The 25,673-nt window shown below is 46.8% G+C and overlaps 2 protein-coding genes across 7 annotated transcripts in view; one reads left to right on the forward strand and one right to left on the reverse strand.

Annotated features, from left to right (window-relative positions):
- Nucleotides 1-21,262, reverse strand: KANSL3 (KAT8 regulatory NSL complex subunit 3). Of its 6 annotated transcripts, none has more exons than XM_039324241.1 (22): nucleotides 21,123-21,262; nucleotides 19,246-19,521; nucleotides 18,860-19,030; nucleotides 16,598-16,688; nucleotides 16,209-16,394; nucleotides 15,640-15,771; nucleotides 14,860-14,976; nucleotides 13,851-13,952; nucleotides 13,640-13,711; nucleotides 13,148-13,222; nucleotides 12,600-12,757; nucleotides 11,679-11,742; nucleotides 11,258-11,461; nucleotides 10,279-10,432; nucleotides 8,205-8,384; nucleotides 5,965-6,049; nucleotides 4,231-4,388; nucleotides 3,061-3,173; nucleotides 2,300-2,522; nucleotides 1,775-1,917; nucleotides 1,359-1,512; nucleotides 1-707 (listed from the first exon to the last, which is right to left on the reverse strand). In XM_039324241.1, exons 2-22 carry the CDS (start codon nucleotides 19,461-19,463, stop codon nucleotides 136-138), a joined length of 3,372 nt encoding a protein of 1,123 aa, XP_039180175.1. In that variant the 5' UTR covers nucleotides 19,464-19,521; nucleotides 21,123-21,262; the 3' UTR covers nucleotides 1-135. The 6 variants fall into 6 exon arrangements, with proteins under 6 accessions (XP_039180175.1, XP_039180177.1, XP_039180178.1 ...); XM_039324243.1 differs by having other exon boundaries at nucleotides 19,246-19,517; nucleotides 21,123-21,252; XM_039324244.1 differs by lacking the exon at nucleotides 21,123-21,262 and adding an exon at nucleotides 20,501-21,066 and having other exon boundaries at nucleotides 19,246-19,517.
- Nucleotides 21,189-25,673, forward strand: part of LOC120299418 (RNA/RNP complex-1-interacting phosphatase-like) — an 11,630-nt gene continuing 7,145 nt past the window's right edge. Inside the window, exons 1-5 of the mRNA XM_039324257.1 lie at nucleotides 21,189-21,590; nucleotides 22,732-22,807; nucleotides 23,327-23,458; nucleotides 23,708-23,831; nucleotides 25,063-25,123. Of these exons, the coding sequence (XP_039180191.1) occupies nucleotides 21,220-21,590; nucleotides 22,732-22,807; nucleotides 23,327-23,458; nucleotides 23,708-23,831; nucleotides 25,063-25,123 (764 nt within the window). The 5' untranslated portion in view covers nucleotides 21,189-21,219. The remainder of the gene's footprint in view (nucleotides 21,591-22,731; nucleotides 22,808-23,326; nucleotides 23,459-23,707; nucleotides 23,832-25,062; nucleotides 25,124-25,673) is intronic.

The following is a 25,673-nucleotide window of genomic DNA, read 5'->3' on the forward strand; positions in this document are numbered from 1 at the left end:
TTAAAAGGTGGTACATACACAAAAAGTTTATTAAAAGGGTCAAAGAAACAAAACAATGTATCCTCTTGTCGTGGAAGCCAGGAATGATAAGCTGTTTTATTTTATTTTATTTCCCGTGGTAAAGCCAAAAAGTCGTCAAATGGTGGGATGTCCTGGTTTCTGGCTGAGGGCAGCCCCAGCGGTGGGGATGATGGAGGAGCCAGCTAGGTTGCTGCTTAAAGTAATAAGTGTGGTGCCAGCTGCTGAAGGCAACATGCCCTGTGGAAGCAAATGTCTGCTTGTGAGGCTCTCCTGGGTGTGGATGATGGTACTGCTGTCATCCATTACAGATGGTACTCTGCCCAAAGTTTCCATAGTCCCAAGTTCATGCCCTTTGGCCAGGGCCATCTCCCCTCTCTGTCCTAGGCTTCGGTCAGTCTTCAAAGCTGTTAGCGTAGAGGTGAGTATCACTGTCTTGGAAGCTGTCTGCAAAACAGGCCCCACTTTAGAATGCCCCAAACTGCCAGGTGTGCTGGTTGTAGTTGAGGTGGCAAAGGTCATAGCTCCAGGAAGGGAGGAAGGAGTAGCAGAGGAAGCAGCAGCAGCAGCTTGGACAGCTGTGGCTTTCAGAGGGACAGATGCAGCTTCTGCCATGACAGATTTTGTGAGTGCAGACAGTTTCGCATCTGACATCACGTAGAGGGTCTTCATGGGGCTTGTGGTAGTTACTAGATAAGGAGAAGGATAAGGGAGATGGTTCACATGGTGTTAAATGCTCAACTCCTATAACTGAGTTCCTGGGTTTTGCTGAGCCATCACAGGCATGGATTCCTCAGGGAAACCTCCACAAACTGATAAAGTGATTCTCTAATTCTTACTGTGACCTCTGTTAGCAGCCTTCAAATCAACCAGGCTTCCCAATCTACCCTCTAGCAAAAGAGTGTCTTTAGCTTCTTAATTTCGGTGAACCTGTAAATATGGCAATGATACAAGGAAAGTCAGGAAAGTTAACGATAAGTAAACTGTCCAGGATTTTTGGCCTTTTTAAAAAAATACATAAATACACCACCAGAATTGCTGATAAAACAATGATTAACGCCAGGCTTCCACTCCACCCTGGTGATGCTGGCTGTGGTTAACGGAAGTTGGAGGGACACTGTTGGGACATTTACACACTAGTCATGACAGATGTAATCTGGGAAGGAGCAGCTGTCAGAAAAGTTGATGTTTGATCCAATGTTTGTAACATAAACCAGAGATTTAAAATCAGAAGAACCTACCCTTTATTCTTGGGTGCTATTTAGAATAAGATACAGACAATAACTGATGGCTCTAGCAGCATGAAGGGAAAGAAAACCAGGACTATCACTCTTTCTCACCTACAGCCAGTGATACGGCTGAGGATGGATGAGGATCGGCAGGCAGTCTCTCGGCACTCTGGGTTTTGCCAAGTTCCAGCTGAGGCAACCGTTTACTGGAAGGAATGGGGCTGGAAACTGAGCAATTCAGATTCCCAGCTGCATGATCTGCAACCTGAAAAGTGGGACAGGCACCATGAACTGAAATGGAGGCTAGTAAAAAGTCTGTTCAAAGAATGCAGTGAGCACAAGGCAAGTCGAAACTCATCACAGCGAGTTATAGTTCGGAAAGTACAGATTTTCATTGAATCACCCCACAGCCATTAAGAACTAGGTCTCTAGATGAATGCCAAAGACCCCTGCCTGATCCTCTCCAAAGGACGTGCGAGGCAGATCCCTCCCTCCCAGGACTGCGGATCACCTTGTCACGCACTTACCTGGGGCAGTTGTGGGGGAAGCAGCAGCTGTGTCTGCTCCTCCAACTGGGTCTGGGCAGCCCCCCCTGTGGTCTGGCTGAGTGTGGCGGCTCGACTGGCCTGTCCCCGGAGGGTCACTGTGATGGTGGTTGGGGCCTTTAAGCCTGGCAAAGAGGAGGCAAGAGTTACCGGAGGCCCTGAAATGCACATTCCAGTAGGGAGCTTTTGGGACCTGAAGACAATCTGGAATTTCCCAGCTGGGCCTCAATCACGAACATTGTACCAGTACCTTAGTTTGTCTAGATGGCACTTCGTAAGGCATGAGCTTACTTTAAACCTGCGGGGCAAGTCCATATGGAACAATAAAAGGTGGAAGGTTACCGGGCAAACTTTGCTGGAGCTGGTGCTGGTTCAACTCCAACACTTTGGCTACTTCCTTACACAGATTCTTTTCTCAAAATGTTTGTGTCACTGAGACATGTAATCAAGTGTCAGCTACCCCAAGAAGAACTTTTCTTTGATCTGCTCATGCAGCTGGAACCTTACCTGTTCCCTGACCAGAGATGTGAGCCAAACCAGGGAGGCTACTTGCAAGTTTTGCCAGCCCCCCATTTGTAAGCAACTGATGAATAGTGGTGGGCTTCCCACTAGCCGGGGCTCCAAGAGATGATAAAGATGTGGCAACTGGGATCGTTCGAACAATCGTGCTTGTGCTGGTGGTGATGGTACTCAGACTCTGGAGTGGTGCTGAAGTCTTCAAGGTTGAGTTCTGCAAAGTGGAACGAAGAAAAGGTCACAACAAAACAAAAATCATTTTCCTCTATCCTGAAGGAGTGCTTAGTCTGCCACACTCAGGTCTTCCGATCACAATAAGCCACGTATGGGCACCCTGTGAAAAGGAAGAATAAAAACATTCTCCGGAATGCGAAGAAGCGCTCATTCACCTCCATCCTTTGAATAAGCAGAGACTAAATATAACTTTCCTTAATCTCACCTTTTCTTAAGCTTCACACTCAGGTTTCCACTTGGTCAAATCTGCATGGCTGAAATCAGACTTTGCCCATTATTTCATACTTCCATGTTCCATTAAAATGCACATTTTCCACCTACCGAAATGTGTGCTGATAAATGTTTAAGACCCAGATCTCCCAGCTCCATTGCCATTGCCACACGGCCAGCGGTGTGTGAGATGTTGCAGCTTAGCTCTGCTCTCAACTAGCTTACAAAATTCCAGAAAATTTAACCATCGACTGTTGCCCGTTGGCACGAGCCACTCTCCTTGGGCCTGTGCTGCCTCTAGTGCCCACCTGTGCCAAGGACCCAGCAGCAGCAACACCGGCTGGGAGAGCAGCGGCCTTCGTGTTGATGTCCTGCAGACTGAAGCTCAGACCTTGGAGAAGGCTGCTGGCTGAAGCTGCCCCTAAAGAGAAACAGGCAACAGAGAGCCCTGCATCAGGAAATTCAAGAAGTCCTTTAGACGTGGTCACCCAGAACAGCATGTTGGCCAATTCATTGGGATTATGTATCTGAAGCAGCTTCAGACTTGCTCTCAGGTCCCTCTGAAATGGAACCAGAACTTCTTGGATCAGGCCCTGCTGGAAGGTCCGCTGCTACCTTTGTTATTGTTTGTTTAAATAGAGGATTTTGTCTGCAAATTTCACTGACTCGGAAGGACTACATAGAGCAGTGATTCTCAACCTTTCTAATGCCGTGACCCCATAATACAGTTCCCCATGTTGTGGTGACCCCCAAGTGGGTGTGGCCACCAATAAGAGGGAGTAGAACAGCTAGGGAAAAGGGAAAAAATGGCGGACAACGTGGTTTGGCGACCCCCGTGAAATGGTCATTCGACCCCAAATGGGGTCCCGACCCACAGGTGGAGAACCACTGACATAGAGGACATCGGAGGGGCCGCCTCTTCCCAGTTCCCTGTCCCTCCAGGTTTAGCCCAAGAGGCACATCATGGGCCCTGCTAGCCAGAGTGTTTCACTGGGCAGGGCCTGGGAGGAAAGCCTTTTCTGCCGTGGTCCCCAGCCTATGGAACATCCTTCCTCTCTGAGGTGGCTCCAACCCTATTGGCCTTCCAGAAGGACCTCAAAACATGGTTTTGTGATAGAGCGTGCTAGATGGTTACATGATGGTTAACTGGAATGTGCTCCCTGAACATTTTCTTCACCATCTTGTTTTTTATCTTCATTTGGATTGTGGTTTTGTTTTTTTAAAAAAATCTACTTTGATTGTTTTAGTGTGTATGCCATCCAGAGTTGTTACACGAGACAGGGAGTTATATACATGATATAGTTAGACAGACGGATTAAATACACTTAAAACAAACATCGACATCTGCTCCCTTGTGACTGTGCCAGTAATGCCACAGGGGCCAAGCAGTACCCAAATTTGGATAAAGACAAAGATGCTTTCCTATCACCCTCCTCTGAGGGCTGCTTCTCCCTTACAGAATCACAGCCTGAAGTTACCTGGGAGTGCACCAGCAGATTGGGCCTGCAAGCAAGTGGTGCCACTGGTCACGAGTCTGTTCTGCAGAGCATGGAAAGCACTAGGCGCTGTGTTGCTCGGGATTGTAACTGAGGGTGTGGGGTTGATAGAGGACAGGCTGTCTGTTGCAGGACTTGGCCTAGGAAATGAGAAAGAAAATGCAGTTACCCAAGCTAGAAAGCTGGTCTGAGGTAGCTAAGCTGGGGTTATTATACACGTGGACTTCCTTGCACAAATGAGCTGTTGGTATAGCCAGCTGTGGAACTGCTTGCACACAAAATATTGTCCCCCCCCCCCCCGCCCAGTCTCAGCTTCCTTGCATACGGCTGCTGGAGCACCTGCTCGAGGCATCCTCTCGGTTTCACACCTGCCTTCTTCTGATAAATGCCAGCGTAGATACAATTGACACATGACACATACCTCTCTTGAAAACAGAGTTCTGCTAGGTCAGGCCAATAGCCCACTAATAAGAGGCAGATGCTGTCACCCATCCCCATCACAAATTCCTGCTGGAGCCCAGGCAGATGCTCCCTGATAGCCCACCACCAGGGAAGACAGGCTTTCCAATGGCTGCTCTATAGCAGGGCTTTTCAACCTTTCTGCAGCTTATCAGGGGCGCTAAAGCAGAAGGGCAGAGCCGCATTTGCTGGCCCGGCAGCACCTGCTGGAAAGCCTCCTGCTTCTCTCCCCCCCCCCCGCTACCTCTTTCGGAGCCTTCCTGATCCCAACTGACCTGCCAGCATAGGTCCACCTGCTTCGTCCTGCAAAGCGGGGCTCACCCAGTGCTTTTGCCTGCCGGCATGGCAGGCCCATCAGGATCAGGAAGGCTCTGAAGGAGGTAGCTGTGGAAGGGGTTTGTGTGTGTATGTGTATGTGTGTGTGTTGGGGGGGGGAAGCAGGTGGCTTTCCAGCAGATGCCACCATGCCTCCACTTTCCAACCCTGAAATTCTAGAGTAAAGATGGGCAGCCTTTGAGCGCTCCTGACAAGCTGCAAATCTGAGTAGCCTCGGCTGCTGCCCCCTTCCTTGGTAGGGCGAGACTAGAGCGCTCGGCCTTTAGTCAGGGCTGCCAGCATAGCAACGGGCAGGAGCACCAGGGGAGCACCGATTTGCAAGACGAAGCAGACAGGTGTACTTGCAAGTCCAGCCCCAGCTATGGCAAGGAGCAGTGACTGTGTCTGGGCCCTGGGGCCGAGGAGAAGGAACCGGAGGGGCACAGTGGCTGGGCTGCCTTCTGGCCCGCTGGATTCGGGTTTTAATTTGGATTGCGGGCTAGGCGGCAGGGGCCAGCCCCTCACAGTCTTTTGTAGCTGCAACTGTCTCCTTTCCCCAGGCTGCGCGCAGCTTCCGGCAGCGCCAGTCAGATGGAGCCTGGCGCGGATCCTGGGCACTCAGCAGAGTCCCGGCAACACTGCGGCTCCAGCTGACTCTCCCAGAGGCCTGTGCAATGTTGCTGCGGCTTTAGCTCATCCTCACGCTACACTTTCAGTTTTTTTAAACCCGTTTCCTTTTTACAGTCCTTTTCAATCCATCGTATGCATACCACCTGCCAGGTCCAACGTACCACAGTGGTACGTGTACCACCTGCTGAAAAACCCCACTCTATTGGATCTATACCTTCTGATCTGAAGGTAGCCTAAGGAGCCATCTAGAACAGAGGCTTTACTCCTCAGTCATCTAAACCAGCAACTTGGGCTGTGTCTGCAGATACTCACATCGAAGTGGCAAACAATCCTGTCATCTCCTTTGTACCGGCCATCATCTGTCCCAAAGTCACAGCAACAGGCTTTCCTGCAGCTACTGTAAAATGAAAATATAGGTGAAGAAGAATCAGGTAATCCTAACATACAAAATCAGCTTCATTCTAACATGTACAAAGATTGAGGAAAAAAAACCCTACATTCATCTTGCAGTTCATAAGCTGTCATGACTTTGAAAAAGACGCAAAACACCACAACACCTTGCTGCTTACTTAGCAGGTGCCAAAAATTTAATCATCATGCTTCAGCTTTTACAATATGCAAGAAAACAAATGAAGCTCCATCCCTGCCTTCATAAATGAGATACAGCAGCTCTACTACTATCTCTTTTTCCAGATTCCTTCTCTGCCCAAACACCTCTTCTCAGCAGTCAGTCATTCACAGCAGGACTTATCTTAATCTGTTTTACTTTGCCAGCATTCTCCTAAAATATTTATAAAATACACAGGAACAGAAATGAGTTAAAATTATATATTTATTGCAGTGTTTGGATACAAATCAAAAAATTGTCTTGCTCATTCCTCCTGTCCACGTATGGTAAGAGGGAATTCTTGTTTGGTTCAAGTTTACTTCTGTATTTCATTATTTTCTGTAAAGAGAAATAAAGTTTGGATAATTACATTTTTTTTAAAAAAAAAGAAGCTGAGACTTTCAAAGCTGATCTTCAATGACCAAATACAAATTAGTTATTTGTATGGTAAAAAATCTACTATTGAATTAATCAAAGGCAGATTTTCAAAAGTATAATATTGTACAGCTTTGGAAGTCTCCAGGTCCCAATGTGCTGCGGTCGGTTTATTCAGTCCTGCTCCACATGAAGGGCTGTTGTAGAAGGGTAGACATGACTCCAAAGCCTTAACCTCACTCAGAAGAACCCTTCAGTCTGCAATTACTCCTGCTGTCGACATGGCCATTTCTGCCAAAGGCTGCATTCATCCATGTTGGTGGCCTCAGATATCAACTGCTCATCCAGCGAGCTGCAGTTATTCCCAACATTGGGGCCAGCAGAACTCACAAGAGATCCATCTACAAGGAAGTTCTTTCACAATGATTTTGGTTATGAAGTCCTGCCAATACTGGTGGGCTCCTTTCAAATGTATTATTAGTACCATTTAATTAGTGCTTTTCAACAATTAGAAGGGAATTTATCAAAACTACTGCTAAGGCAGATAAGCTGGAAAGTCTCTAAACATTTGTCAGTTTGGAGAAGACAATTGAGGTCTGAAAAACGGTTTGATAACCCAGGGGGGTCCCCAGCCTTTCTGGCTTCGTGGGGGGAGAGGAAATAGTTCTGTGAGAGTGGCAGGCCAGCACATTTGTATGCGCAGCTCCATTTGCACCTGTGAGTGGCAGCCACTCGTGCATGCAAATGGAACTGCGTGTGTGCGCTTGCCTGCCACTTAGGTAACCTGGTTCTGAACGGACTACGGGCCAGTACCAGGCCGTAGCCCAGGGGCTGAAGACCCTTGTGGTAACCACACCCAAAAGCAAGATATGCAAAAAATGCTGACTAAAACAAAAGACTTTTCCAATGGGAAATACTGAGAGAGTCCATGGAAGTGCTCGCCTTTCTAAAGAGAATACAAGGCTGGCGTGTTACCTTTGGAAAGCCACGGATAAGGACACAGTTGAAAGTTAACTAGATAACCCTCAGAATTTTTAAAAACCCAGGCAGATTCCATGAAGTTTCATTCTGCTCTCCATCAATCACCTTCACTACATGATGAAATGCAACTCACAAAAAACAAACATTTCACCATACAAATCATGGAGAGGATAACCGATTCATCAGTATCTGCCAGAATCAGGCAAGAGTCTTTTCTGAGTCATGTCCTGCTTTTCATCAATCAAAACTCACAAAAACCTTCAATTTTGCAACAGCTATGCCACGTGTTCCTTTGTCTTCGTAATGAGTTGTACAGTTACACTTATGCTTTACAAACACATTTACAAAATCAAAACTGCAGCTAAGAAATGTCACAAACTACAATACTAAACATTTTTTAGCACAAGCTCACCACCAAGGAGGATTTCAGGAGATTCCTATTCCCTGCTCCCTGCAGCCCCCAGATTAAACCTGCTTTGCTCACAGTTGACCAGAACGAAGGAAAACCCAGGATCCCGGGGGCTCCACTTTATCCTCTGCACTGCCCACCTCCAGATACGTATAAGTGGCTCCTGTTCTCAGGACTCACTTTCTGCTGGTCCATCCAAGGAGGTGCCATTTCCGGAGCCAGCAGCTTCTCCATGAGAGACGATGGTCACCTTAATTTTGGCTCGCTTGGAAGATTTGTTGCCATGAGTGGGGCTGGAGGCCTGATGTCTCTTTAGTTGCTTCCGGAGCTCTTCTTTCTCTCCTGCATCTGGGGACAGCTCTGGAGGGAGAATGACACAGAGGAAGTAGTCAGCCAGCCTGCACCCGGGTCCCCCCACGGGGGGCACCATCTGCCTTCTATATGCTGCTTGCACGAGGAAGCGCCAGGACTCATCTCTGCCTTCAGAATCTCTGCCGTTTTTACTATGGAAATCCGTTACATGAACCACAGATGTCTGGCAGGTGCTCTATTCTAACGAAGGGTGGAGACTAAAAGTCCACACAGAGAGAGAGGTTTGTAATGAGCGCATCAGGTCCCACCACAGACCCCCAGAGCCTTGAGCACTGGACTTCAACTAGCTCATTCTCAGAGCCCAACCCTGAGCTATTTCAGCACAACAAGATGTCTAGGATTCTTTCTTCTAACCTTCTTCGATGTCTTACCTTCAAAGCACAGCGCAAGTGTTAGTACTATACGCAGGGTTAACCACAAAAGGAAGACACTTTCTAAACCTCTAATCAAAGTTCTTTCCCGAGTAGATCGAACAAACTGGATGGACACAGGATGACTGGATGCTTCTGGAAATCAATCTAGCCAGAACCAACATCATTCGGTGCCATTTCAGAGCATCCCACCACTTTCTCAGGTGTGAGTTGCACTGAACTATTTGTTCTTCAGTAGACCTGGTTTGGAGTGTGTTATTATGGCTCTGCATCTCATAAACGGAATCTAGAGCTGGGCTGTCAAACTGCCGGCCCACCGGCCAGATGCATCACGCCTAGGCCACGCCCACCCTGGCTCCCCAAAGGCAAAAAACATCACGATACGTGGCAAGTTGGACAGCCCTGATCTAGAGGCTTGAACAAGTTTACATGTTGTATTTGTGAATGACCGACATCTAAAACAAAACAAACGCTTGGACAGGTATCCATCTAAAACTAAGACAAACATTCTGACACACCAGGGTACTAATGAGAAAAAGAGGCAATGAATTATAGGTAATCCTTAATTTATGACCATAACTGAGCCTGGAACTATGGCTGTAAGTTGTGGCAGTCATTAAGCAAGTCATCGTGTGACTGTACCCAATTTTACAACCTTTTTGGAAGTGATTGTTAAACAAATATGGTGGTTCTTAAGTGAGTGCCATGACTGTGAAGCAAACATGGCATAGTTAAACAAACCCATGTTTTGGCAAAAGAAACCCACCACAAATCCTGGTCATGTGACTGAGAAACTGCAAAAGCCATAAATGCAGGCTGGTTGCCAAGCACCCAACATGTGATCCCCTGACCATGGGGGAGGGGGGGAAGCAGCCGTCAGAAGGTCAAAACTGGGTTGTAAACAGCTCTGAGATGGTCTTCAACTTTAAATAATCACACTTAGTGACGGAGTAATTTAAGGACTCCCTGTTTGTAACTCATGGGTTCCCCACTCAGGAGGGGTTCCATGTCTCTCATCCCTTTAATTCTGATTAATCAAAAGTTCCCCCTCTTGTTCAGCATGCCACCTCACTGATTCTGCTTATTCTTGAAGTCTTCTTTTTCACTAACATTTATAAATTAGAATAGAATAAAAACTGTATTGTTGCTTAAATGTACACTAATCAGCATACATTAAAATGAAATTTCATTGCACTCAGCTCTCAAAAAAAAAAAAACCTCCTTAAAAAATACCATGTTCAGAAAAAAGTAGAGCAGCAGGACAGGCCCAGCTGTGCCCCGCAACAGCTCCAGGCTCAGTGAGAGCGGCACTTGCTTAGGCCAAGACCCCAAAGGGGCCTTTGGCTCTGCCTACCGTTTTGTCACCTGGCCTCTGCTCCCAAGCTGTCACTGGGATCCCCCTGGAGAAGGAAGCCCCATCGTGAAGGATGCCTGCAGACCAAAGCAGGAACTCGATGGAAGCCATCTGGAGATGGCCCATCTGCAGCACCACAACAGGGGCCTGGTCTTACCTTGGACTTGCTTGGGCATCACGGCTCCTTCCATTCGCTGCACAGACCTTTTCAGCAACTGGCTGGCACCAACCTGGCTGGACTTTTGAAGAGAAGACACCGCCATTTTAGCCTTGGGACTGGAGGCAGGGCTGCTGGAGACACTGGAAAATTCCTAGGAAAAGAGAGTTTCCAGTTTATGAGATGGGCAGCACATGGAAAAGATTAATGCTCACCAACCCGCCCCCTCTGTCCGTCTCCCAGCCTTGCTCTTCCAATCACGTCCCAGAGAGGAGCAATACTGAAGCGCAGCAGTGCTCAAAGTGAGCATCTTCCCAAAGGCAGCTTGATGATCTAGCCCAGCGGTTCTCAACCTATGGGTCGCGACCCCATTTGGGGTCGATCGACCATTTCTCGGGGATCGCCAAACAAGGCGATCCGCCATTTTTCCCCCTCGGGGAGCACCGCCGCGCATGCGCACCGCGCATGGGGGCGGCCCCGTGCATGGGGGTGCCGCCGCGCATGCGTGGCACGTTTGTGTGACGGGGGTCGTCATCACACAAACGTTGAGAAGCACTGATCTAGCCAGATGACGGATCCACTGGGAAAAGGTCGATATTTGACATGTTATTGTCTTCCGTGCATAGACATTTTTGCTTTCCCAGCTGCAAGTTTTGTTACTGCACATAATAAGGCTTGACCAGATTTTTCATTTTCATGCTACCATGCAACCTGCAACGTACTCAGAATAGGATCCTCCCCAAGTAAAAGCTACAGAAAAACAATCCTGCTAGATCCAATTCCAAATTTACTGAATTCCAGCTGCAGCCGATTGGATGCCTCTGCTTCAGGAACACCTGAACACTTGGAGAACCTTGCAAGATAGAAACTAAGATCGCCAGAAAAGAGAATTCCCCATACCAACTATCTTCTATCCAGCAGGTACTCTGTGCTTGGGGTAAGGGTCCCATACTTTGTTTCCCCTCATCAATTCCCTCACCTCTGAGCCAGAAGGTGAAGCCGGAATTCTGGCTGCTGGAGAGGCTGGCCGGCTGTTTCTGTCCGGCAGGTCAAAGGACAGATCCCGCCTAGCTGCATCCCGGGCTGTTTTCTTCTGTCTCTCCATGTCCAGGTCCCGAGGATCAGAGCCTACGTGGCTGTCTGCTCGAGTAAGCACTCCTGTCAGAAAGTCAGCTATTTCATCCTGCAAAGGGAAGAAGCGACCTCGTCTTTTCACAAATCATAAAGTAGAGAAGTGATTCTGCAAAGCCAGCCAATCAGTGAGATCACATTGCTAATCAAAGGTGTCCCAAGAGAAAAGACAGTCCTGAGTCCCAGAAGAAGAAAAGCCTCATCGACCCGATGGGGGATAAAATTCAAGCAATGAGTGACCTCACACTAGCAAAGAGGAAGCTACCCACCTGAATGCACCTGTCCACCATGCTTTGAGTCAAGCCTTCTGATTTCTTCTTGGCTTTACTTATCCTATTAAAAAAAAAAAAAGCAGCTTGTCAACATCCAGAGGATATTTCACTTCCTTTTCCTTTCTTCATGTCAGCCCTTCAAGGTAGACCAAGTCATGGAAAAGACAACACAAGGAGGGCTCCACCATATCACGTGTTGAAAGCCTGACAGAGTTTTCCCCTCCCTCCTTCCTTCTTATGACAAAGATCGTCAAGGGGTGGGGCAATCTTGATTTTCCTCTTTGTCCCTTCCTCTTGTTCCTGGTTAAGCTTTGCACATTTCTTTTTTCAAAGCTATCTACTCTCCATCATCCCTCCTTGCTTCTTGGAAATTTTCACCATCAGAAAGCCAATAGCAGGGGACAACTCAGACTTGTAACAGCCATTCCCCTCAACTTGGACAGGTGATTTTTACCTGGATGTGCACAGATCCACGTGCACCACAAATAACTAGAAAAGCTATTGCTTTTTCAAAGAAATTGACATTGCAGAACCTTATTATTTATAAAATTTATTGGCCGCCCATCTTACCATAGTGTAACTCTGGGTGGCTTACAGTCACACATACAGTTAAAACATAAAAGTTAAAATCAGACATTAAAACGGAGGACATATAGGGAGAGTGCAGGGGGGGGAGGGAGGATTTGTTATTACTCAACCAACCACCTCCATATTCTGGTGAGCTCTGTTCCTCCTTATTCCCCAAAATTTATGACATTCAAGTAAGGCCAAGGACATTAAGGAGAGACCACGGAGCCTTCTTGAGTAGGGCATTTTCTGTGCCTGTCACTCACTAATAAGCTACAGGCAGAATCTATAATCAGCGTTTTCTCACAGTATCAGAAAAAAGGATGTTGTGATTTGCTCCGGCTCACACACCTGAGGCTATCATCAGCCCCTCCAACCACCACCAGGCTGTTTTCAGCTCGAAGCTTCTCCCGGAAATCTTCCATGGCTTCAGGGTTGCACTGGAGAGCGTTCTGACCAATCACAAAGAGAACTGGCGCCTTCATATCCAGAAGAGGGTCATCAACATCCTGCTCCCCAAAACAAAATGTCCAGAGGTTGTTATAGTAGAAAGCATTTCACAGTAAATATGAAATAGGCTATAATTCTCTCAGTGAAGGCAAAAGGAGAAGGGGAGGGTTAGGTGGCACGATTCACACAATGGGCATGAGTTTGGGCAGACTCAGTGAGACAATGGAAAACCGGGGGGGGGGGCATGGCATGCTGCAGTCCACGGGGCCGCAAAGAGTCAGACAACAACAAATAATTTTCTTAGTATTTGTCTTATAAAAGAAGGAAGACAACCTGCAGAACACTACAGAGCTGGTAATGTAAGCACAATGAAATAAAATAGCAAAACAAAGAATGCGTTTAAAAACAGAAATTAAAAATGTTCTTCCCGGCCCACATTTCATTCTTACCCCTCTGGGTCCATCTATTGTTAACAGAGGGAATCCAAGACACACAACTGCGGTGACATCTTCCATCACAGAAACCTGGGTGGGGAAACAAAAGGGGCTGCAGATCCAAAACGATTTACAACTTTCTTCAATTTCCCCACTGACTTTGGTTGTGGGAAGCTGGCAGAAGGTTCCCTCACCTAATGACCATGGAATTTAGTTAATGACAACAATCCTAGCTGCTCTCATAAATTGAGGACTATCTGTATCAGCTACATTCTTGGTCTGATGTGCTTTAAAATGCATGTCAGAATAATCACTTGTATTGTGAAGTCTTTGGGGCAGCATGCAAGGCCATTTGTTCCTATGATCAGATAACATTATGGTTAATATTACCGTGCCCAAGTAATTCAGCAACATTTTCCAGGAGGGCCTCTGTTCCAACTCCAAATATTTAAGTCGGGACAGAGCAACCAGCCTAGGAACAGAAGGAGAGGTAGTAAAGAGACTTACATGGCAGGCGAGCAGAGCTCCCGTGTTCCATCCAATCAGGATGACCGGCTTATGAGAGAAATGATTGTGGATCTGGTGGGAGGGAAAGAGAAACCAAGCCGAACTATTGACCGTCTTTGTAACTAGAACTAGAAGTTTATTTTGAACTAACGAATGAAGAAGGGCCAAGGGGGTCGATCTGGGCTCACAGAAGACAGGGTGCCCAACTTACCTCCAGCACTTTGCCTCTCACGGTACCAATCATATGTTCCAGGCACTGCAACACCCCCACTCCGCTGCCGTTGTTCATTAAGTGGGTAGCAACTGGGATCACCTGGTAGCCCAAAAGAAGAAACAATCAGATTCAAGCACCAATGTTCCCCTGCCACAAGGCCCTAAAGATGTGACTGTGTTATTGTAATTATTCATTAAATTTGCATGTTGCCCATCTCTCTACCAAGAGTCCTTGAGCTTGAGACCTGAAGTCCTGGTTGGAGCAGGTGCAATAGCTGTACTATCGGTTGTTTCTGTTGTTTTTTGAATCTCACCTGCCAATTGTTTATTTTTGTACTTTCTGCTGTTTTCTACTGTTTTTTTTCTAAAATTACTGTTAGCCACCCAGAGTCACCTGTCTGCGATGGGTGGACAAATACATTGAATAAAATAAATATGTAGTACCCAGGTGTTCTTCAAGGTCAGACTCATGTAAGGTGAACTGCAATAGTCCAAACGCATGAATGACTGGCAATCAGGCTTTTCTGGTTTAGGTATGAGAAAAACTGACACCCAAGGTTAATTTGTGCCAAGGTTATCTTGGTCACAGCTGCCACCTGCTAGGCCAGCTTCACACTTCTGGGTTTCTGATGCTCTCTGCCTCCTGCAAATTAGATCAGGCCAGAAGATGGAATGTATGTGAGCGGAAGAAAAAGGAGAGTATCCGCAGCAGGACGGAGGAGAAAAGCTGCTCGGGCATCCAGCACAAAACAGGCAGGGTTGCGCCATTATTTTGCTGCTGGAGATAAAGGATAGGCTGACTGACTCTTGCTTTACTTTCATACCTCCGGGTAGCAGATGAATTGGGAAGGGAGGAGGAGGTGGGAAGGCAAGAGGCCCTCGCAGTCTCACCTGCAAACCCAGCAGCTGCTTTCTTTCTTTCTTTCCCTCCCTCCCACCCAACACTTGCCAATGGAGGTCTAGACCTAACTGAAAACTCAGCTTCAGGGCACCAAAACGATACAAACCTTTCCCAGACACGAGAGTTGTGATTGCCAGAATCGATGCCGCCGAGAAGTGGGGAACATGGAATTGGAGGGCCCAGATGATGCCAGTAAGATGAGGGGAGAACCAGGTAATTTGCTCTGGAAAAAAACCACAGGTTCAAAAGGTTCTGTGGCTAACGCATCAGCTGTTCCAGCTCAGACACTGCTCTAGGGGTTAAATTTTTAAGCCTAATTACAGTGGTCTGCTGGGAGAAAATTGTTTTCAAGCATTAAATTGATGCTGTTCTGCAGGGAAGCCTTTGCTCTATGAGTAGTGGAATTAAGAAAAACTACTGCTGTCTCCTGACTGAGTGGATGCACACAACCATCTCTCTAGTGGCTTTCTACCTCCTTCAATCCCAATTCATGTTAACCTCTGCAGAATTCTTTCCAGAGCCAGCCTCTCTTGCTCCCGTAGATCAACTCTCTCATTTGTCCCCTGGGGACCAATTATGGACACAGCAGAAGAGAGCCTTCTACAACAACAGTGTTAGAGAGTCCGGTGCTTCTGCTGACCATTAGTCTGGCCCAAAGGAAACAGAGCAGGCCAAAGGGGTGTAAAGTTGCCAGAGAAGGTTTCAGAATATTTTAACCTGTCTCTGTTTTTAAGAATATCAAGGAACCGATTCTTGTTTGGTTTGTATACTTGACTACGTGAGAGCACTTGTGTAGACAGGATGGTTCATATTGTCACTAGCTGTTTATTAATAACAACGTAACTTAGAGCCCTCCTTTTCTTAAGGCCATTACTGGTGCACTTACTGGTTTGTTATGTGAAAGGACGCCAATGGCTGGGTCCCAGGGCCTCTTCAGCAAGAGGGACAAGGCCTCGGCACCTGCTGCGCCCGTTTTTGCAGTTGAAGATAACAGCATCCGGTCAATCAGGGAGGGAATCTGAAACCCAGCAACAATGCAGGCTGTGGAAGCCCCGCATTTTTTCTGAACCACCTACTTTTTACTTTGCTGGCACACATCACCCTCTCCTTATTTTTAAACATTCTTCTTATGCTCCGCCAAATGAAAAAAAAAACCCACCTCTCTTGGAATGAACAAGATCATTCTCTGGAACACAGATTTCAAACCATTTTTCATCTGCTCTTATAAGGACATCAATTACTCTTTTGGGGTATTTTGTTCACACTTAACACCCTCCCATTGGTGTCTTCTCTTCATCAATCAATTCTACCTCTATGTTACAATGCAAAACATGCCACTGGCACTTTGGGTTCTACTGTCAAAACGAGAGGATTTCCTTTACAGAGGAAACCCTGGAATAAAGGGCACGGAAAAACCAGCCACTCGCCCACTTCTCAACACTTTGCACCCATCACCTTTCCCTTGAGAGTCTGCAGAGCATCCAGATACGCAGCCAGCATTGGCAAACTGAGCGTTTCTACCAAAGTTGAGTGGAGCCACTGGATCAGCTTGGTCTCCCAACTGATGCTTGCCAAAGCCTGTCGGACCCTCCGAGCACATTTGTCCACCGCTATTCTTCGAAGCACTGGCTCATTGCAAGCCTTGTGAAAAGCAACAAAGAAAAATCCTCAGTAAGTTATGGTATCACAGCATTTCAAGCTTAGTGGTAAACAGAACCATCCAGATTCAACTGGATAAAATGTAGGAGTAAACAAAATATGGATAACTTCATATTCTGAGCAGTTACAAGCACAGAACCTAGGGAAGACAGGGGGAAAATTAGCAAGAGACAGGAGATGCTTACCCCTTCATTAGCTAACCGGGCCAGTCGGTCAGACTGCAAGGCTTTGAAGATCTTATTAAACAGCTTGTTTTGGGCCATTGTCCAGCCAGATCTGTAAAGGAAAGATTCCATTATGAAGTCCTGCTCCTGAAGAAATCAGGACTGCATTAGAAGTCTCTAACTCATGCTTATATCAGACTAACAGAAAATCTACTGCCCTTGTTTTTGGAAGTAAAGACAAGGAAACAGCAAGTTTAACACCTTCAAATACTCAATGTTTGCTGTGCATCCAAATGTGGAAATTATGGTTTATTTAAACCTGGAGTGACTTCTACTGCCTTGAGGAAGTGATCGCAATGCTCCCATTGCCCTATCCCAACTAGATGATAGGACTGTGCCTACCAAATGGGAGAGCAGCTCCAAGTGTCAGTTCCTAAAGCAGCAGCGTCCTCTTCACAGCACGTGTGGGTTTGTGCATGGACACACCCATCCCGGAGGAAGCCCACAGCCAGGCACGTCGTGGCAATGAAGAATTTTCCATTTAAATATTAGAAGTACATTTAAAGTATTTTTCTCCAGAGTAGCACAGCTACATTAAATTGTACTGATTCATTTAATACATTAATATCCCACATTTCTTCTATCATGGAAGAAACTGTAAGGGCTGCAGTTGGTAAGGCAGGAACTAGCAATTCCCAGGTTACTGAGCACACATTTTCCAGGTTCAAGGCTTCTTACTTCTAGTCGAAGTAAAAGATTGTGGTGTTTCCTCTGATGGGAAAAGTGGGAGAAAGAGACTTCAATTTTAATCCGGGAGTAAACATTTACAACAAGCATTTCTGCATTCTGTAGGAGACAGATCTCATGACTTCATGATTCTTGTACTGGCCTCTAATACAGAGGTCCCCACCTTTTGGGCACCAGGGACCGGTTACGTGGAGAGAGGTATTTCTGCGCAGTGGAGGGTGTGTGGTTTTGTGTGCTGCCTGAATCTCACGGATGGGGCTTTGCTTGTTTGTGCGGTCCGGTACCGGTCCATGGACCAGGGGTTGAGGACCCCTGCTCTAATGAAAAAAATTGTCTAGCCATATCATAGTTATGAGGCTTCTCCTATAACCCCATTCCTGAATATATGTATTCCCAGTCTGGGGATACACTGTCATGGCTGGCATGAAGTTTTATAAACTCAAATCTGATCCTAAGGCATTGTCTGCTTTAAAGGTCAAACTGCTAGAGCAGTTTGACAAACACATCACTGCAAGAGGAAAGGTTCTGGCAGAAGAGGCATGCTGTGGACAAGAAATTCCAACTGGGGGGGGGTTTGCAGAAGGGCTTTTTCTGCCATGATTCTTCCCCCCCCCCACTCATGTCCCTCAAGATGAGGCCTGCTCCACCCTCTGGGTCTTCTGAAAAAGCCATTAAAAATGGTTTTGCTGATTGGCATGGGACCCCAATGGGCATTACTTTGCTGGAGGCAGTTAGCGGATCCACCCTCACCCCATTGTATTCTGGTTCCTAACATCCAAGTTCTGTTAATTGTAGTATTTGTTTAAATGTTTTGTATTTTTTTATGATGTTGAAAGCTGTCCAGAGTTATCTAATAGTGAGATGGGCTGCCTACAAATTTAATAAATAAATAAGAATCAGAGTGAGATAATAAATACAAAATGCTTGGTCTTTGTGATGGCATCCAGGGACTACAGTGCCGACCTAGGCTTATATGTTCCAACAGAACTAGGCCGGTCTCTCTTGGCAATTTTCTTCCATCCCTGGTACATTTCCAAGCTGAATGCCACCTCATCTGTTCAAAGGGAAACTATCTGTGGTTTTGGGAACTACATTTTGATAGTGTCAGACTCTTCCTACTGCTAGTTTTTCATTTGCTGCCTAAGATAAAAGTGTTCTGATCAAATCTTCCTGCCTCTTTGGCCTATGCTGAGTGAGTCTCAATCTTCCATCATTCATATATGTTCATTCACATAAATATATGGAATAAAACTACACCGTATCAGTTTAGCATGATTTTATATTATGAGTGCAGTTATACTTACCATACACTGTCATTATAATAAAACACGAATCATCAATTAACATGATTCGCATAGTTCAGAGTATAATCTGAGATGACAAGAAGAATCTTTTGAAATTCAAAATAAATTTATGAGTTCTAATATTATATATCCCCAAATTACACTCAGGGTGAGAAACAACAGCATCAAGGTAGAGATAACATCAACAGTTACAATGATTTTCTTCTCTGATTCCTGCCACTCATTTTTATACCTGTTCATATGTTCCTCCCAGTCATCAGGTGGAGGAGGTGTATCAGTATCTGTACGGGCAAAAATCACATGGCGTTCACACTCATTCATCACAGTTCGGGCTTTCTGGTTATCATAGAGGGGCACGGGTGTTGGTGTAACTGTTTCTATGTCAATAGGAACATCTGCCTCTCTGAAAAGAGAAATTGCAGTTTTAAGACAAAGAGCATTTTGTAATCATCATTTTGTTCCTCTTTAAGGGCTTATGAGCTTGAAGGAAATCATCACACAAGCAATACATACAGTACTCAAAATAACATGGGCCCAATAAGTATGGTCGAATCAAGTTATTGATTCCATAAATGTTCAAGTCAACATGGAAGGCAAAGAAAGAAAGAGACAACTCACGCAGTGCTGTTATCCTGATGTCGTCTGGGAGTGACAAACAGCAGGCGTGTGGGACGAGCATTACTGGCATCAGGGTGGGCACTCCATGGCTTGGCATAGCTGTGGTCCAGGAAGACCAAGTCTAGTTCCCTCTCATGGACTGACAGCTGAAAAAGCAAAGAGGTCCCCATCCTCCGAGCTGAGGTTTGAAAATCACGCTCATTCCCTCGATAAGACATGTTTCACTCTGTGTTTAGCAATGGCACAACCTGCTCTTGAAGCTGCACTTCATTCTGTCTGGAAGGGAAGGAGAACGAATGAGCGAGTAGCCTGAAAAAACACAAGCCAGGGCTGTGTTCCTTGTGGCCCAGATTCATTTATTCATTAATCACTGACCACTACAATTCTGAAGTACTCTTATGCAATTTCAAGATAAAATGCACAATGAAATAGATTGTAAAATATAATTTTTTAAAAATAGCATACAATTAGTAACAAAGCCAAACTATAATCCAACTAGAGGGAATCACAACCCAAATGCCTTCTAGAAGAGCCGCGAACTGAGGCCCATTGGAAGAGCTTTGCAAAGCACCAGCCTTACCCTGCCCAAGCAATGCGCCTGAGCCTCCCCCTGCCTCTCCCAGGCAAGTCAAATTGGCTGGACCAATCCCAGTGGAAGAATCTGCTCTAATAAATCAAGTCATGCAGGGCTTTATAGATTAACAGCAGGCCTTTAAATTGCACCTAGGAGCAACTAGGCAACCAACGTAGAGTCAGCAGCACCTGAGTAGAGTTTCTGCTGGCGAATACTTTAGCCTAGGGGCCTCTGCACTCGCAATCAACTGTAGCCTTTGTGTGGTCTTCAAAGGCACCTCCGTGTACAACACTGCTGCAAATGAAGACAAGGTCCTGCTACTCCAGCAGCCTCAACCAGCCCACCAGACAAAGCTGGACAGGGTCTTTTTGGCCACAGCCTCTAGTGCCGATTCTGCTTGCAGGAGCTGTCAGTCCAAAAGGACCCCCAAGTCCAAGATCTGCCGCCTCAAGGTTGGTGCCAATCTGTCGAGCAAGAACCCCGGAGCAGGCACAGTAGCCGGCTTTGCTTAAGGGATATCTCGTCCAGACCCTCGCAGCCTCCAGGGGCCAAAACAGGACCCCAAGGGCCCCAGAATGGCCTAGAGTAACAATCTAAAACCGGGTCTCGATGGCAGCAACCCCCGCCATTACTGGATCCCCTTTCCCATTTAGGCTTCGTGAGAAGGGGGGGAAGACCGACCCTTGCAGTGCTCAGCGAAGGACATCTCGCGTTGCCCACAGCAGCCGGGGGTGGGTCCCGGCTCTGCGCCTCCAGATCCAGGAGGCAGCCGCTCAAGCAGAGGGCCAGGCCAGGCCGGGGCCGGGCGATGAGGAGCCGCGGCGCCTCCAGGGCTAGCAGGACCCTCCCGAGCGAAGGGACGGCGCGCCCGCTCCCAGATCTTCCACGACCGGGGGCCCCAAGCCCCGGGCCGCCGCCGCCGCCACTCCTTCGGAACCGGGCCGCGCCAGAGGCGGCAGCTCTATTGGCAGGCGCGCCTGCCGCATGCGGCGGGGAACCCTTTCCTCGCTTCCCCTCCCCCCCGGTCAGTCCGCAGAAAGGTCGGGGAGCGCCGTCCTCCGGGCGCCAGCCACCCCCGGCCCCCCTCACGAGGAGGCGGCCCCAGGAGGACCGCAGGGCGGCGGGCGCCCAAGTTGGAGCCTGTAAAGCCAAGCCGGGCGCCTCCCCCGCCCGACCGGCCCGGCCGGCCGCAGCCCCGCTCCTTCCCCGGCGCGCCTGAGCATGTGCAAACTGCAGGCCACTCCCGGACTACAGTTCCCGTCAAGAACTACGCCACCCCCTCCCCAGCGGAAGCGCCTCTCACCTGCTTCCCAATCCAGCAGGGCGGGGACGCCGCCACGGCGGGACAGGCCCGGCCAGGCCTCGCGCTTTTGCGCACGCGCGAGGAGGTGGCGGCGGCGATGGCGTTCGGGTCTGGCGGCAGGCTGGGCGCTCGGGCCGGCAGGCTGGGCCTCCCCTTTCAGGCCGCAGAACCGCTTTCCAGGCGAGAGGAGCAGTCCGACGGCGGCTGGGCGCATGCGCGCTACCCCGGCCCGTCTGCAGGTGGCGGTGCGCGCCGCGGGAGCAGCGAACTCGGAGTCTCTCGGGTGCCCCTCCTGCGCCCCAGCGGTTGGCAGGGCCTAACCGGAAGCTCTAGGTCTGCCCAGGGCCGGAAGCCGGAAGCGGCGGAGGCCGACTCTCTCGGCCAACCGCACCAGGGCGGCGGGCGGGGCGAGAGCGGCTCCGGCCCGAGGGGAGCCATGGGGAAGCGGAGGAACGGCTTGCCGGACAGGTGAGCGGGGCGAGGCCCCTCTGGCCCGGGGGTATCGGGGGGGGGGAGAAGCGCTTCCCCGGGAATCGACTCTGCTGCCAGTCCTCCAGCCCTGCTCTCTGCCGCTGAGCGAGGCGGTGCCTTACAGCGGCGATTTCCCGCCCGCGGCCGCTTTATCGGGCAGCACCGGCGCCTCTCCTCCCTCGGTCTCCGTGACTAGGCAAGCGAGGTGGAGGCTTAGAGTCGGAACTGCCGGGTCCGCGCTTGATCCTGTAACCCCTCCAGGGTGGCGTCCAATGAGCCGTTCGGTGTATTTGCGTCAAATCTACCCAACTTCAGACACCCTCCTGGTTAATTTCAGGGCCGGGCAAAAAAATCAGGATTAAGTTCCGGATTTGTAGGCAGGAGCTGCCAACCTGGCTATCCCTGCATTGTGCTGAGTGTTCTAAAAGGTAGGAGAATGGATTTCCCACTTAGCGACCACTTTACTTAGCAATAGTGCTGCTGGTCCCAATTGTGGTTGCTAACTAAGGACTATTTGTAGTCCCTTGTCTGCTGCCAAGGGTTATTCTGCATAGGCATCTTTCTGTATGTGAGAATAGAATAAATAGAACAGAACCTCAGAGGTCTTCTAGTCCAGAAGATGTTAAATGGCAGGAGACGCCTCACAGTTCTTTTGCTGGGATGGTGCGGGTGGTTCACGACAATTCTTTGGCACTACCAATCCCATTAGTGTTCTGCAGCTACTTCTTTCTTTCAGGGGAAAGGGCAAGGCTGCAGCTGAAGTACACTGAAACATTCGGTGGCGGGGAGCCCAAAGCCCCCCTGAGCTGGATGGGCTGACTTGGCAAGACAGAGCCATCAGCTGGAAGTGGTTTTCATGAATCAGGTGCAGCAGAGTGTTTCCTTTGGAAATATGTCTACCTGCTCAGAAAAAAAGACAAAAATAGTTTGGGATGGTAGAGATAATTTCAGGGAATAACATCAATAATTTGATTTCTAGTTTGAAATGAGAGTTTGATAGCTGTTTTCTAAGAGTGCCTACATTTGAAATGTATTCATTGCCTCAAGAGTTCTCAGCTTCTATGTTATCCTTCCTCACTGCAACTCTGTCCTAATCACATTGAAGCAAAAGCAATACATTGTGAAGTTTCCTTTCTAGATGGACTGATTATCTGCCTCTTGGAAAAAGAATGCCCGGGACGCGCTTCATTGCCTTTAAAGTTCCTCTTAGGAAGGTAAGTAAGGGGAAGAATGTAGTCACTCAATTGCTGTGATTTCAGTGCCTTTTAAAGATAAAAATGTCACTTTGGGGCAGGTGATTTGCTGGCACTATGTCAGCAATTTGTAGATTTCATGTAGCATTAACCAAGTGTACGTTTTTAAGATTTTTTGCCCAAGGGAAAGAAATACTTATGACGACAGCTGGTTGCAGTCTGATTTAAGAGGCAGCTCTGACCCACCATGTTCCTTCCCTGGAAACAACTATTTATTATTTGAGTCTTGTATGCCCGTCCTGTAAATTCTGCCCATCAAATTTACTCTTAGTAACTGCATGATAGGTCAGTGCAGTCACATGATTTTTCACTTTATGATGATTATCACTTAATGATGGTCCCTTCCAAATTATAGTTGTTAACTAGTTGAGGACTGTACTCAAGTTACACAAGGTTATGCAAATACGGCTGTGCTTGGCTTCTGATATGTATCAGAGTATCTTGACAGTTTAGCAGCAACACTGAATAATCTTTTTTCAGAGTTTTGAATGGAGGCTTGCCCCAGATGAGCGCTTCTCTCCCTCAGATCTTATCACTCAAGTGAAAGAGCAAAAAGAGGAACTTGGTTTGATCATTGATTTAACATACACAACACGCTACTATGAGCCAATGGTAAGTTTCCTTTAACAGGGATAAGTTATATGATCTTAATTCTTAATACGGTCATTGCTTTGGGATTATAGGAGCAAGATATAGTTAGGTCCAAGGAGATTGTTCTGATATTGTATAATCTAAGGTGAGCATTCATGATCATTAGCCTTGTCATTGTTTGCCTGCTCTATTGAGCTCATTTATTTTTTTCTTAAGTGGCTGTTTGGGTATTCATTTCAATTATTTCAAGTGCTTTGCATTTTCTTTTAGGAGCTACCAGAAATGCTACAATATTGTAAAATTTTAACAGTTGGACACGAAGTACCTAATAATGCTATAGTTTCTAAATTCAAAAGCGCTGTGAAAAAATTCCTCAAAGAGAACCAGCATAATGGTGAGTCTGACTGGATGTGCAAACATTTTGATTTAATAACCGAATTTTTGCATTAAACCCCAAAAATTCCATTCCTAAACCTGTTTGTGGACCATTTTAAGGCAGTCACTGTGGAGCAGTTTCTGGAAATAACTTCCCAGTTGGAGGTGGTTTGAGGAGGATGAAACAAATCTGTTTTGGGCCTAGTCCAACTAAGAAAACTTTAAAATGCTTTCAGTTTGGAGAATTTACTTCCTGAAATAGCTGATTTTAATTATAACCAACACATCAAGATAATACAAAGCCGAAAAGGGTTGGTAAAAACAGAAAGATGTTCTGGAATAATAAAACTAGATACTGAGGATAAATAAGCAAGAGATAGGGATACTTGTACTACTTCAGGAACACATCAGTTAATCCTTGCCTAAAAACTAAGCTGCCACTATTAAATAATTCAATGTATCTCCATTTTCTTAGAGAGTTTCTGCATATTGTACATTGTACTTTTGGGGAAGATCCTGGAAAAATAACGGGTATGTGAACACCTAGAAGCAAGCTTTATACTGCTTTGGTAATGCCACACTTGTAAAATTATGTCCAGTTTGGGTCACAATGATACAAAAAGATGTTGAGACTCTAAAGAGTGCAGAGAAGAGCAGCAAAGATGATTAGGGAACTGTAGGCTAAAACATATGAAAAACGGTTCCAGGAACTGGGCTTGTCTAGTCTAGTGAAAAGAAGGGCTAAGGATGACATGATAGCAGTCTTCCAATATTTGAGGAGCTGTTACAGAGAGGAGGGGGATCAACCTATGCTCCAAAGCATCCGAAGGCAGAACAAGGATGAAAAGGAGAGAAGCACCCTAGAACTATAGGAGAAATTTCCTGAGAGTGAGAACAATCAGCCAGGGGAACGGCTTCCCTCCAGAAGATGTGGGTGCTCCATCATTGGGTGTTTTTGAGAAGAGACTGGACAGCCACTTGTCTGGAATGGTATAGGGTCTCCTGCTTGAGCAGGAGGCTGGACTAGAAGATCTCCATGGTCCCTTCCAACTGTTATTCTGTCAAGAGTTCTCTGTCATTTTTAACTTACACGTCACATTACTATTTTTTGCCCATAAATGCTACTGCCTCTTGCAACACATAAAAAAAAACCAGATATATTCGTTCATGTATAAAAGCCGCTAAAAAGTAAAATCATCTCTGTAGTTGGGCCTTTATAAAGACACCACTTGCATTTTCTATCTCCCCAGACAAACTTATTGGAGTCCACTGCACACATGGCTTGAATCGAACAGGTTACCTTGTTTGCAGGTAAATTTTTCTTAGAAACAAAGTTGATTCCGCTGATCTGATTTGAAAATGCATATCTGCTGCAGAAATATCAGTTTATGTCTATCTTCAGTTGATAGATTGTTGGATTGGGTTGTACTCGGTTAATTATAATTCCTGTAGAAATTTTTATTTTCTGTTAGCCTTAATACTATAAAGGAAGGAAGGATGGGAAAAGAAGACAGGGTTTTTTATTTAGAAAAATTCATAATTGCTTTTTTAGGCAACCCAGATGGCCTGTATGTCAGAGATCCTAATTTCTCAATAGTTTTGTACCTTAAATTTGAAACTTCGGATTTTTATTTTTGTTAAACGTGCTTCCCAGGAGAGCTTATCCATGAATTCCAAGGGAGAGGAGAGAATTAGTAGACACATTTTTATAATCCTTAATTTGTTAAAATTGAGAAGTATTTTAGAATTCTTAAGTTGTGCACAGCTACTGAATTTTATATTTCCAAAGAACTAGTACAGGTAATCCTTGACTTACGGCCAGTTGCTTAGTGACAATTTGAAGTCACAGTGGACTTCCTTG

This window comes from Crotalus tigris, unplaced genomic scaffold (assembly GCF_016545835.1).
Source record: "Crotalus tigris isolate CLP2741 ecotype Arizona unplaced genomic scaffold, ASM1654583v1 scf7180000024293.1627790, whole genome shotgun sequence".
Taxonomy (NCBI): Eukaryota; Metazoa; Chordata; class Lepidosauria; order Squamata; family Viperidae; genus Crotalus; species Crotalus tigris.

Coding starts and splice junctions, on each gene's coding strand:
- KANSL3 (XM_039324241.1), bottom strand. CDS start 19,463: ATGTCTTATCGAGGGAATGAGCGTGATTTTCAAACCTCAGCTCGGAGG. Junction 10,433..11,257: donor CTTCACCTTCTGGCTCAGAG/GTGAGGGAATTG, acceptor CTCTTTTCCTAG/GAATTTTCCAGTGTCTCCAG. Junction 8,385..10,278: donor GATGCCCAAGCAAGTCCAAG/GTAAGACCAGGC, acceptor TTCTCCCTCCAG/AGCTGTCCCCAGATGCAGGA.